Below are 12,541 nucleotides of genomic sequence, written 5' to 3' on the forward strand. Positions count from 1 at the left end.
ACAATAGCTGAGGTTTCGTCGGAGGGAAGGTCGGGCCGAGTGCGATGGCGGTAGAGCTACCACTGTACGCCGGGTAGATCTAAATAGTTTAGGTCATCACGAAGTTCTTTCTCGTCAAAGGAGAAGACCAGTCCAGATCAGAACGCACAGCGACTCCAATGCATTGCACGTAACACGTCCAACACCCCCCATCAGACCATCTCCCTGCCTGTACATATACACATCCTTACAACCTCCAACCATGGCCCGATCGCCCTCCGACGCCACGCGCTTCACCTCTACTGGCCCATACGCCTCCAGCACATTCACATCTGCCGCGCCATCAGCAACGACTTCCTCTCGAATAGACTTCGGTTCCGCCCCTGCCAATGAAAGCCCACAGCAGAAAATACAACGCCTGCGCGCGGCAGCCGCACTGGCAAAGCAAGGTCGGGAAACTACTTTCGACAAAACCGTCCGAATAGGCCGAGTATGGGCAGATCGAGCACATCGTGTAACAGCGCTCTCCCTGATAGCGTTTTCAATCCTATCAGGTGCAGTAGCTACTGCTGGAATTACGGATATGTTGATGCATAACCGGCGGAAGAGGAAGGAATGGCTACAGCAGAAACAAATCGAAGGAGCGAGAGAGTTAGCCATCGCAACACAAGCCGCTAGTCAAGGAGTCGCAACGGAGGATCAGATTCTGCTGATTAATCGAGAGAGGAATGCGAGACAGGCGGAGATTGACAAGAAGAATCGGCCGGGCATGTTCAAGAGGGCTAGCAATTGGTTATTTTCGGATCTGAGTAAAGAGGAGCAGAAAGGCGGGCGGCTAGGTGCTGCTACTGCTGCTGCCGCTACAACGAGTACAACAGGGACCATAGGGCAAAAGACGGAGTTTGCGGCCGAGGAGGCGAGACAGGAAGCACGGCATGTTCTGCAAGCCGTGGAGGATAAAGTGGATCAGCATAGAAGGCAGGGTGAGAAGGTACCGGAAATGCTTGCGCCTGCCGGCGGACCTTTGGATCGCCAAGCACAGGTTGCTGCCCATAATGCTGCGGAAACCACGAAGAGTTGGACAAGCTGGATTATGGGGCGGTAGAGTTTTCAATGCGAGTCGTCTGTATACCTACCTACCTTATCATCATGGCGGCGGCCTTGAACCCGTCAGCTACTGCATAAAGATAGTACATTGATTGCCACAAGCACTTATTTGGCAGGTTCAGAGACGCATCATGGTTGGTTGTTTGCCTGGACGTGCCTTCGCAAGCTCGAGGACCAGGAAGAGAAGGAGAGATCATCGCCGAAGGACCGGTTCTTCTTTCTCGAGTGCCTGGTCGAGTCTACACCTATTTCTTGGATTTCGCAACCATCTGCTCGTTAACATCTTACTTGCTGATTGTTACATTCCAGATCCACCGCTTGTGAGATACCGCCATCGGGACATAGCATCTACATCGTCAGTCTTATTGCCTCAGAGATACCTTATCACCGTTGGAATACAGCATCTACACCTTCAGCTTCATCATCTCGACATGTCAGACAGGTCGAGCTGCTGGGACACCCTTACGAGCGTTCTAAACGCGATAGCTCGATGCATTGAATTCATAACCGCCTGTGTGAAGTTCATCTTCAGTTTTCTGAACTTCATACCAAACGGTCTGAACTTCATCAAACGTAGATGGCGTTCGAGACGTGAGAGAAGGATCGAGAGGCGCAAGTGAGTCAATTTTCGTCCATGTCTGGCTCCGAAGACAGCGCTGATATCAATCTTTAGTGCACAGAACTCTCCACCAAACAGTCCCGCTCCCCTCACAGAATCCCACGAGATGCCGCCCATCGAAGGCCCAAAACAGCCGGCAAATGTGTCAGAAGATCCTGTGTCGGAAGAGCCCGTGTTGGAAGAGCTTGTGCCAGAAGAGAGTGTGTTTACCGGTCAAGCAGCGATGCCGCTCGTCGAAGACTCAAAACAGCCGGCAAAGGTGTCAGGAGAGCCTGTGTCAGAAGAGCCTGTGTCTGACAAGCCTGAGTCGGAAAAGCCTGGGTCGGAAAAGCCTGGGTCGAAAGAGCCTGGGTCGAAAGAGCCTGTGTCGGAAGAGCTCGTGTCTACCAGTCGAGCAGCGATGCCCTACCCAGAAAATGACGGTCGTGAACTCAACAATCCAGATGCCGGCTATAATAGACCTGTTTCCTTGAACACTCTCCCGGGCTCTCGAGACGGCAAGAAGCATACTCCGTACAGGCTGGATCACAGTGAACAAAGATCAATCCGGAAGTGACAACAACACTATCTTTGCTCGAAGTAAGTGCACCTGGTGGTGTCGCTACTCGAGAGAAACGTAGACCGGACTCCTGGCTGACTCTTGCCTCCTCATAGGTACGGTACATCACTCGTTCAAGTTGAGGATTTGGGGGGTTTTTGATATGATAGCGTCGTTCTTTTACTGTAGATTATGGAACTTGCGAGAGCCTCATTCCTCTCGTGGAGCAAGCCAGCTGTAGCTCCGTGTCCTTTGATTGACATGTAGAGAGTTGAGAATTGAAACAAACGCGATTATTGCCAAGCCTTTGACGTTGTGTTCAGTAAGGTAGGTAGTACCTACCTGACCTTACCTACCTTACCTTACCTTACCTTACCTTAGGTACAGGTATCCAGTGTAAGTCAAGTGTCATATACACTCAAGTCACGCATTCGCAATGGCAGCTCCCACCACACCCGGCGTCTACGTCAATTCCATGGGGAAGAAGACCTTCATACCGTTGGAAAACAATGCCGAAGTGTTCACCGATCTCATCAAGAGGCTCGGCGTATCCTCTGAGGTCGGCTTCTACGACGTCTACAGTCTGGACGATGTCGACTTACTCAGCATGGTACCTAGACCCGTGCACGCCCTCATCTTCATCGCCCCAGCTCCAGTCTACTACAAGACGCGCGCGGCATATGATGGATACGACGGGCACAAGAAGATCACATATGATGCCAGTGGCAAGGACGAACCGGTAATTTGGTTCAAGCAGACCATTGGTAAAGACCAACTTGTACTTTCACCGGCACAGATACGCCTTCGCTGACTCCTCTTTGCCTTCTCATCCCAGGTCATGCCTGCGGTCTGTATTCCCTCGTCCATGCCATTGGCAATGGTTCGTCCAAGGACTACATCATCGACGGATCTCTCATTGACAGACTGCTGAAAGAGGCCGTGCCACTGAAGCGCATCGAGCGTGCCAAGGTGCTGTACAATAGCAAAGATCTTGAAGAGGCCCACATGGCTTCTGCTGTCAAGGGAGACTCTGTCGCGCCATCTGCCGAGGAGCCAGTGGGGTTTCACTTCATCACGTTCACGAAGGGTAACGATGGCCATCTGTGGGAGGTAGGTGCTATTTGCAGATTCGTCTTCCTTTCATGCTGTTTCACATTACTGATGTTGGAGCAGCTCGAGGGAAGCTGGGATCCAATTGATCGTGGAGCTCTCGACGAGTCAGAGGATATGCTGAGCGCGCGCGCGATTGAGCTGGGCGTAGGTCGTTTTGTGAAGATGGCCGAGGGCAATATCGAATTCAGCATTGTAGCCTTGGCAACGCGTGCGGAGGATTAATAAATCATCGCACAGCGCATTACACAGCTGGACCGGTGAGGGCGGGAGGTAGAAGAAGAGAGACAAGATGGGGAATTCGCCCCCGAGACCGATGCCCAGGCCGGTACCGAGCCCCTGTTAGAACTAATTTCATGCATAACAGAAACGCCAAGATGTCCTTGTCTCGCATTCGGTCAACTCCCACTACTACTATAGGTACACACCCACACACCCACACCCACACTCTCTCACTCTCTCTACAGACGAGGCGTCTAAGACGCGGTCCAAGACGGCAAAACCATGAACGCCACATTCCAAGCCGAGTCGCAACAACTTTGTCTTCCATCTGAGTGGTCCCTCTGTAAAATTCTGGACGCCTCCCAATCCTTCGTCAAGTCGATCACTCCCAATGTCACCGTCCAGCTGAGGCACGTTATGGAATGTGGAGATGATCGAAGGATGATAGACTGCTCGCTACCTCCTAAGGTAGAGGTAGAAGTCAGGGCTTTCTCAGCTACCTCCTAATAAGATGTGACATTTACTCAGTGCGAAATCTGCTTGTTGGATTTTCTGTACTGTTTAGTAGGCCTTTCTGTCGCCCATCCCGTTCGTTACTGTAGCTTCAAGCCTCGCGGCTCACAGCGTCCACTCACTAGAGCATCTGCTCACCTATACTCTTTTCATTATGCCTTCAGTTTTGGCGACAGCTGCTTTCGCGGCCAGCATCGTTTCTTTGGCCTCTGCCGCTTTCAACCCATCTAGCAAGACTAACGTGGTCACATACTGGGGCCAGGGCCCTAACCAACAAAGATTGCTAGAAACTTGCAAGATCGCAGGTAAGAATCTCCAAAGCACCAGATCGAGGAATGCGCTCACATAAGTTTACAGCGGTCGATGTCATCAACATTGGTTTCATCAATCGATTCCCCGACAATAGCGACAACGGATACCCAGGAAGTAACTTTGGTAATGCGTGCTGGGGAGACACCTATCAGAACTCTACTGGAGGTGCGACCCAGCTTCTCAAGACCTGCCCTTACATTGGCCAGGATGTGATTACCTGCCAGCAGACCTATGGCAAGAAGATTTTCCTCTCTCTAGGTGGCGCATACCCGACAGACTACTACATCCGGAGCGATGCATCTGGAAGAAACTTTGCCGACTTTCTCTGGGGTGCCTGGGGACCTGTCAACTCCAGCTGGACCGGTCCACGTCCTTGGGGCAATGCGGTAGTGGACGGCTTTGATTTCGACATTGAGAGTAACGTCACTCCTGTCAGTCGACTCACGTCGGGCTACACGCAGATGATCAACCGCTTGAGAAACACTCTTTTCCCACTGGACAAGTCGAAGAGCTACTACCTCTCTGGAGCGCCACAATGCGTTCTGCCCGACGTGCACTTCACAAACGTCTTGAACCGCGCGTGGTTCGATTTCATCTGGGTACAATTCTACAACACACCGCAATGCAGTGCCAGAGCGGGCATCAACAACCAGAACGGCGCGAACAGGAACCTGGATATTAGCTACACCAACTGGACCAAGTCCGCGTCGTTGAACCCCAATGTGAAATACTATCTCGGTCTGGTAGCTGCGCCTCAAGCTGCGGGTGATGGTTCTTACTTCTTGACTCTCGCCGAGGCTCAACGCACAATTCAACGCTTCTATGGCACTACTTCCTTGTTCGGCGGCGTTATGCTGTATGAAGCGACTTATGCGAAGAATAACTCTGTGTGTGGTAAGGATCAACTCACTTGGCATAAGGATATCCTCAATGGCCAGGCTGCTAGTAAGCCTGTTACTGTTACTTGTCCGGTAACTACTACTTCGACCCGAAGCTCGACGACGATGACTACAACAACGACTCGGGTTACGAGTACGGTAAACGTAAGTTTCTGAAGGCGGTGTACATGTAGATGCGCATAGTTCAACATTCAACAAGAAGAATACTGACGAACGTTCACTCGCGCAGCAGGCTGCAGTCAGGATTGCCTCAACTACCTCCAGCAAGAGCTCTTCAAGCACCGAAGTCACGAAACCTAAATAGCGCCCCAATAATCAGATAAATCGTTATCTATGCTCCCCGCGGCATTATTAGACTGTCCGACCGACTACGACGACTACGAGCAGCCGCCGTAAGCGCTCAGAGCCCACGGCGTTTGTGACACGTGTGAGAAGAGTCAAGCGGGCTAGATAGTTAGAAACAAAAGTCGTCTATGTTTTGTAGTATGTAGTTGAACAGTACCTTATACTTCAGGTATGATCTCTTCCAGTCTCTTGATGCACAAGCATACGAACTAGGTCCTACTGAGGCGGTGAGCTATGTAGCTAGTCATGACAAGCGCTTCTTCCTCCTCGTAGTAGCTTCTTCAGGCATTGATTTCCTGCTGGAAGAGAGACTGGAGGATTCTTAAAGTCGGCTTGATATTGGTAGACTACATACCTTACTTTACGATGTACTTACAGTAGTGTTCTGCCGTTGCCGTACCCTAGACAAGGAAGCATGTAAAAGGTCTTACTGTAGGTGGTATAAAGTTCTAGACTCTCGTAGGCCCTTGACCGCTTTACGTAGGAAAGTTGAAACGTCATTTTCGATTTTTTTGCCAAGGGCATCAGGTAAGGTACATTATGTACATACAGCCTACAGGTACAGTAGTGAACATACACTCTGTCACCTTCTTGTTCTTCTTCTTCGTTTCATCTTCTCCCATGTGCTTGAAATTCGGCAAGGAAACGGCGCGTATGGATTTTATTCCATCATCTCAATATACCTGGTATAAAAAGGTACCTGGTAGAGATCTGCCGGTTCGACGGATGGAATTGACTCCCGTTTCGAAATCCTTGTACGAGCCAAGGGAGGGCCATGAGGCATGAAAGGCTCAGCTCAGGCATCATCATCAGACGCTCAGTTCATCTGTCGCCGTCTGCTGTGTCCGACCGCCTGTCTTTGGTGACAGCTTCGTCTAATTTTTATATTTGTACACACTACTGTGTATGCGTGTGCGTGTGCGTGCGTGCGTGCTACTTGTTCGACTGGTGTAGCCGATATTACTCTTTGCTGCTGCTGCCCAACTACGCTCTAGGGTATGTAATGTGAGGTAAGATAGGTAGTTGAAACGGAAGATCCAACAATACAACAGCAACAACAGCAAGATGCTCAGCCGATGCGCATGTTCAGGGTGTAGTAAAATGTGACGTGGTCATATCATCTTGGACAAAGGAGGGCGGAGAGGAGGGCGGAGAGGAGGGCGGTGGAAATGGTACAAGATGGAGACTAAGGCATCATCACCTGTTTGCCTGTATTTTGATAGGCTACGCCGCTACGCACAACTGTACCCGTTCCCGTCACAAACCCCGTGCAAGGAGGAGGAGTAAGACTGCAAGATAAAGCTAACAGGGAATGCTTTCCATTGCCATGGCGCGAGGCGTCCCGACACCTTGGGTCCATGCACACTATGGCCATGGCTTTGATGACGCTAGACGGGCATGCCGCATGCAGCAGTGCGAGACCAGCAGCAAGAAATGCCACGAGAAGATACAAGTGTCAGTACACTATCGTGGCATTCTCTTTCCTTTCCACAACCCGGCTACGTTCGGAGTCTCCGCTGGCGATAAGTCCGGTCCATGGCTTCCCTGAATCCCGGACTCCTGAGCATACCTCCTAAGGTGCAGTATTCTTCATTCACTCAATCGACCCTGATCCAACGAGGAGGACGAAGAGGAGGAAGAGGAAAAGGAAAAAAAGGACGCGAGAAAGGAGGCGCTGGCGGAGAATTGGGTGCGCCGCCCTTGCACGACTTGACCGATAATAACACGCCACACATACATGTTTCTACCCGCCCTGTGTTGCACACGATCCGTTTCGCGTGATCTCACTCAATCTAACCGTGCACTCCCTATCGCGTCGCTCACGGACAAAAGAGCCGACGACCCCAGCGTGCAGTCCAGTCCACCCTGTGCATAAAGTTTCACGCGTGAATCTGTTCCCCCAAACTCTACACCTACTGTACCTTTGACTACCTCCTGTACCTACACACCTGTACATGTATGTTGTACTACTGTACGCTGCTGTGCCTCGTTCTATCCAGGATCCACCCCCACGAAGATCGCGTGAGACTGAGACACGTCGAGACTGTATATGGAATAGACGGCTGTCTTGCCCGTTTGCCCTCCTTCGCAACATAGCCTCCAAGCTTCGACAAGACAAAACGAACGGCGTCATCCTTGCGAACGCCCATACTGTGCCCTACCGTACTCAAATCAGGGTTGTTTCCTTTCTTGTACACATCCTCCGCGAGAGCTATATGGTCCAGGGCCTCTCCACCGACATTTGCTGCACTCGACTTAGGTGGCCATTACAAGAACAACGACCATACCATACCACACCCTACCATACCATATAATAGGAGCGGATTTACACACATACACATACACAGACACGAACATGTGCATCGCCGGCCTCAATCTCACGACACGGACCTGCGCGCACCGATGGTACGAACTCATTCGACAATGCAATCCTGCCAATAGCCTCCACAACTGTCCGGAAAAGCTACGTCTGGAGGGCTGGGAGCGGCAACGAGCAGACTGCCCGTTTTGCGACGGCACGGGACATGACCACTCCACGCACAGGCTGTTTGGCAGCACATCCTCAGCCAGCTCCGTCACATCATCGCCGACCATGTCCGCAATGGGATCATTTCACGACAGATACAGTCGAAGAAGCAGTGGAGCGACTGCCACGACGGGCATCGCCAGCGCACTCTCGCGGCAGAACAGCAACTACTCCTCCTCCTGCAGTGGCGAACTCGATCGAGCCATTCAAGCAAGACACATGAACCGACGCATCCATGTCTATCTCTCGTCCGATCCTCACGAGATTCTGCCTTCGGCGACCAAGAACTACCCGACATATGCTGCCGCCATCGCGAAAGCGGAGAGTAGTGCTGCTGGCGGGAGATCGGAGGCGAAGAGGCTTCGCCGAAGCAACTCATTCGCTGTGGTTTCTCGCGGGTGGCAGCGCATGTCGAAGCGTCTGAGCATCAACCCTGACCTGTTCAAGGTTGCGTGAGCGGCGTGCGACAATGAAATCACTTGCTGCTGCTGCTGCTGAAGAGTATAGAGGTACAATGTACCGACTCCGACGTGGCGCGCTCTCAGCGTGCTTGCTTTGGGCCTTGGCGCAAATCACTGCTCGGAACGGGCTTTCTTGACGAAGCCGAAGAAAGGATTCTTTTCTCAAGCGATCCAGACACACACTCACACACCACATGAATCATGGCCATTCATACGACAGTACTACACATCGTCATCATCACCATCACCATCATTCATTTGATTGTACCAGGAAAGACGCTGTAGCTGCTCGCTTGTACTGGCTGCCGCTCCAAGCCGGTCTTGTTGCATTCCATGCACCCCCCGCGGAAAGCCGTCGCGGCATGATCGGCATCGGCAGTATTTAGCGGCAGCAGCAGCCAGCAGCAGGCCAGCATCAGCAGCCAGCAGCAGGAGCAGTAAAGTGTCGCGTGGTTCGCTAGCCACGCGACATCTTCCTCACACTACGCCCAGATATCATCCTTTCCAAGCCTGGGTTTCTCTTGGCCCGCCGTCTTGGTCCGTCTTGGAAAGTCTGGGATTCCGAACCTTTTGCCTGGCTGGAAAAAAGAGTTCCTCCCTGTGTGTGTGTGAATGCGGGGCTCGTGTGGTTGGGCTGATGCTGATGCTGATGCTGACAGGTTTAATTGATCCTGATTATTTTCGTGCAAGTTACTTGGGTTAGTAGTTACAAGGTGTCATCATGAGAGAAGATGTGATGGAACCACGGCCACGAATAATGATTGATGATTGATGATGATGGACAGCAGCAGCAGCAGCAGCAGCATGATGATGGGTCGTATTTCGGCTAACCTGATACATTTCAATAGAGCGTGTTGGGTGTTGTACGTACGGTATTCTTGCACTTTTTGGGATACGGAGAGGGACAGCGGTGTGTTGTTGTTGCTATTGTTTTTTGCTTTTTGGATCTGGTTTGTTTTTCCAAAGATACCCCCCACACCACACCACAAGATCTGAATGTGGCATAGTACCTATGTATGTATACCGATAGATAGCTCAGGTACCTACTTGTACCTGAAGTATGCTGTCTCTGCCTATCCGAGTGAGTAACTTGAAGTCTTTGCCCGGACGAACCCGATATTGACTACAGTACCTATGTACCAAGGTAGGTATTCAGCGATACCTTAGAACTACACTTACCTTGTCAGTTTAACACTACCTACTTCGATGCACTACTCCGCAGCTTTACCCCGCAAAGTCAAGTTACCTTATACTATCGAAATCGAAATAGTTAGATACCTAGTAGTTACATGTACGTATACATACATGCCCGTATAAGGTATACATCTCTCTAAGCTAAGAGGTACCTACCTACCTAGTTCTAACCTTCTAGATAGCCCTAGTTAGCTACTATCTTGTCGAAGAGCAGTCTTGTCGAAGAGGTACTAGATAAGGTATATAGGTAGATCAAAAGTAGGTACCTATATTAATTAGTATCTCTCTTCGATTATCAAGAATAAACGATACTACTAGGTATAGTACCTAGACAAACTACCTATAGGTACTCTATATAGGAACAATATTACCTACCTTATAATTTATTCAATAGTATAGTTGTATACCTTACGAGAAGAAGCTCTAGATAGATATAACGCGGTAGAACTACCTACTTACCAATAGGGTAGTCTCTTTTGCCTTTCTTTTTCCTTTTCCTTTCTCCCTTTTTTCGTTTTTCTTTTAGATACTATAGGTACTAGGGTTTTCGAAAAACGAGTACTTCCCCCTTATACCAATATGTACTTTGGACTACATATCCCACAAGACTTCGTTTAGAAAAGCACTTGTATACGAGTACGTACCTCCTGCTAGAAAGTATATAGTTTGTACTCTGCAGGAGAGTAAGTGAGGAGGGTCTCGGAAAGTCACGGACGGTTGATAGAGCCGGGAGCTATTATTGGCGAGAGCGGTATGTAGAAGTTGAACTACACCTATGTACCCTACACCTAGTCGCCTTAGGCAGGGTCAACATTGCCGAGATGATTACATCATTTACATGTATATCTCTCTCTCCCTCTCCCTTTGATACATACTTCACTCCAACTGCGAGAGATGACACGTCATCAGAAGCCATCTTGGCAGGTGTGATATGAAGGTGGTTGATCGTTCCAGGCTGCTCGTGATAATTTGCTTGGAAGCCAAGAAAATTTGTCGTATTCATTGGAAGAAAAGCTCGCGTGGACATTCCGGAGCCGATGATTTGTTCTGGGCGTTCTCTGACTCTCAGATGAATAAGGTACATGAAGGTGTGCATGTATGGATTGTACCTGTATGCGGAGTTGGGCAAGGCATGCCCCGGCCAACAACAACTCGATTTCATCATGCACTGCCCCGTGTGCCCGTATGCCCGTGATACATGTGCCTACCTCCTCAACTGTCCTTGAGCGGTCATCGGAGACACGGAATTTCATACAGTCCGAGTGTGCTCTGAGCCTGAGGTGGCGCCTTTTGCATCGTTCCTGCCCGGTCTTGCAATTTGTTTCCTCATCCTCCCATCTACCGTCTTTCTTTCCATGTCCAACTCCGTCACCATGCAATTTGAAACATCAAAAAAGCGAAATAACCTATGTCTGGGGTATCACTGCATTATCATCCAAAAGCTCATGTGCTGTGTCAATTTGGTTCCCTAATGTGGCTCTGAGCCATGGCCGTCACCACCTCGAAAGATCGCCCGATTCAGCTCGATGTAGTTGTTGCGGTATCACTTTTCTCGGCATCTTCCTCAGCCCGCGCGTGCGTCGACTTGGGTCCAGGACCTTTCTCGGTGTGGTCGATGGAGAAGAAGAGAAGAATACAGCTGCCCAGCACGCTGACGAATCCGAGCCAGGAGAAGACGACCGAAGCAACAGCTCGACTGTTCTTACGATAACACAGGGGTGTGCCACCGTCCTTGCTGAACTGCGACAGCAGCGACTGTCCATATCCATCATTGACTCCCGCTGGACCTCGAAAGTACCCGCAGTGATTTGCGGTGATGACGGTGAGTGCGAGCGCGGAGGCGAGATAGAAGATGGTTGACAGCACGCCACACACTTTCCAGGCAATCAATACGCTCTTCGATTCGTGTCGTTCGGGCCAGAAGAGATCGAAGAAGAAGGCTGCGCCGAAGATGAAGGCGACAAATATGCCGGCGAAGATGTTGAAAGACGCGACTCCGACAAAGTCATTATTGTAGACATAGACTCTGTCGTCGAGGGCTGCCACGTATTTCTGGCTATCGACGTAGTCTGGGGCCTTGGTCAGCACTCAAACCGCTCTCTAACCTCCAGAATCAATGTGAATGACTGCGCAACGCACTTACCAGACAACGCCGATGTCCCTAGCGACTCCGAGACCACGCAAAAGATGAGCGCACACTGGTATACGATGAATTTCGTGCGACGTAGATGATAGGTCGTGTTCCACATGTACGAGCTTTTGAACTTGGCCCATTGTATTTCTTTGAGGTCGAGGCCCCATATAACAGGTGCCATGGTGTCTGTCTAGTCCTGCTCTTTACTGATGTTTATACCTAGTCTTTCTCTTGACTAACGTCCGTATGCGAAGGGCCTGAGCTGCTTTGAATGAATATCGATATCTGGAGAAGAGTAGTGGCAAACGAGCGACAACTTGAAGCTCACGCCCGGCGTGGCATGACAGCGGTGGCCCCTCTACATCAAGGCATCTCCTGTGTTGATTTGCATACACGCGGGAGTGTCGATCGCATCTGGTACCTACGTGATCTTGCCACTGGATTTGTACAAGATATGATGATGATGAGCATACGCCCGACGCATAAGCGGCGACAATACGAAACGTCTGCAGCTTCGATGCGACAGCAAGGCCGGCCGATCCGCACAGAGGCAGAAAAAAAAAGCAATGAGCAATGATGGA

General features: G+C 50.5%; 6 protein-coding genes across 6 annotated transcripts; 5 read left to right on the plus strand and 1 right to left on the minus strand.

Moving 5' to 3' along the window:
- Positions 1 to 221: 221 nt before the first annotated feature.
- On the plus strand, positions 222 to 1,791 carry SEPMUDRAFT_164801 (uncharacterized protein). The gene is made up of 2 exons (XM_016908134.1): positions 222 to 1,702; positions 1,760 to 1,791. Exon 1 carries the CDS (start codon positions 242 to 244, stop codon positions 1,082 to 1,084), a length of 843 nt encoding a protein of 280 aa, XP_016759385.1. The 5' UTR covers positions 222 to 241; the 3' UTR covers positions 1,085 to 1,702; positions 1,760 to 1,791.
- On the plus strand, positions 1,518 to 2,261 carry SEPMUDRAFT_118564 (uncharacterized protein; the record flags this gene model as incomplete). The annotated part of the gene is made up of 2 exons (XM_016901437.1): positions 1,518 to 1,702; positions 1,760 to 2,261. The coding sequence occupies 2 exons, from the start codon at positions 1,518 to 1,520 to the stop codon at positions 2,259 to 2,261; spliced, it is 687 nt and encodes a 228-aa protein (XP_016759386.1).
- Positions 2,262 to 2,679: 418 nt separating this feature from the next.
- Positions 2,680 to 3,578, plus strand: SEPMUDRAFT_47490 (cysteine proteinase; the record flags this gene model as incomplete). The annotated part of the gene is made up of 3 exons (XM_016909036.1): positions 2,680 to 3,007; positions 3,079 to 3,353; positions 3,417 to 3,578. The coding sequence occupies 3 exons, from the start codon at positions 2,680 to 2,682 to the stop codon at positions 3,576 to 3,578; spliced, it is 765 nt and encodes a 254-aa protein (XP_016759387.1).
- A 567-nt stretch (positions 3,579 to 4,145) lies between these two features.
- Positions 4,146 to 5,810, plus strand: SEPMUDRAFT_150242 (glycoside hydrolase family 18 protein). Its single transcript, XM_016906041.1, has 3 exons — positions 4,146 to 4,393; positions 4,446 to 5,443; positions 5,529 to 5,810. The coding sequence occupies exons 1-3, from the start codon at positions 4,243 to 4,245 to the stop codon at positions 5,601 to 5,603; spliced, it is 1,224 nt and encodes a 407-aa protein (XP_016759388.1). The 5' UTR covers positions 4,146 to 4,242; the 3' UTR covers positions 5,604 to 5,810.
- Positions 5,811 to 7,599: 1,789 nt separating this feature from the next.
- Positions 7,600 to 9,619, plus strand: SEPMUDRAFT_150243 (uncharacterized protein). The gene has a single exon (XM_016906042.1). It carries the CDS (start codon positions 8,001 to 8,003, stop codon positions 8,625 to 8,627), a length of 627 nt encoding a protein of 208 aa, XP_016759389.1. The 5' UTR covers positions 7,600 to 8,000; the 3' UTR covers positions 8,628 to 9,619.
- A 1,239-nt stretch (positions 9,620 to 10,858) lies between these two features.
- On the minus strand, positions 10,859 to 12,202 carry SEPMUDRAFT_150244 (uncharacterized protein). The gene is made up of 2 exons (XM_016906043.1): positions 11,970 to 12,202; positions 10,859 to 11,895 (listed from the first exon to the last, which is right to left on the minus strand). The coding sequence occupies exons 1-2, from the start codon at positions 12,139 to 12,141 to the stop codon at positions 11,345 to 11,347; spliced, it is 723 nt and encodes a 240-aa protein (XP_016759390.1). The 5' UTR covers positions 12,142 to 12,202; the 3' UTR covers positions 10,859 to 11,344.
- Positions 12,203 to 12,541: the final 339 nt, after the last annotated feature.

The sequence above is a fragment of the Sphaerulina musiva genome (assembly GCF_000320565.1).
Source record: "Sphaerulina musiva SO2202 unplaced genomic scaffold SEPMUscaffold_7, whole genome shotgun sequence".
NCBI classification, from domain to species: domain Eukaryota; kingdom Fungi; phylum Ascomycota; class Dothideomycetes; order Mycosphaerellales; family Mycosphaerellaceae; genus Sphaerulina; species Sphaerulina musiva.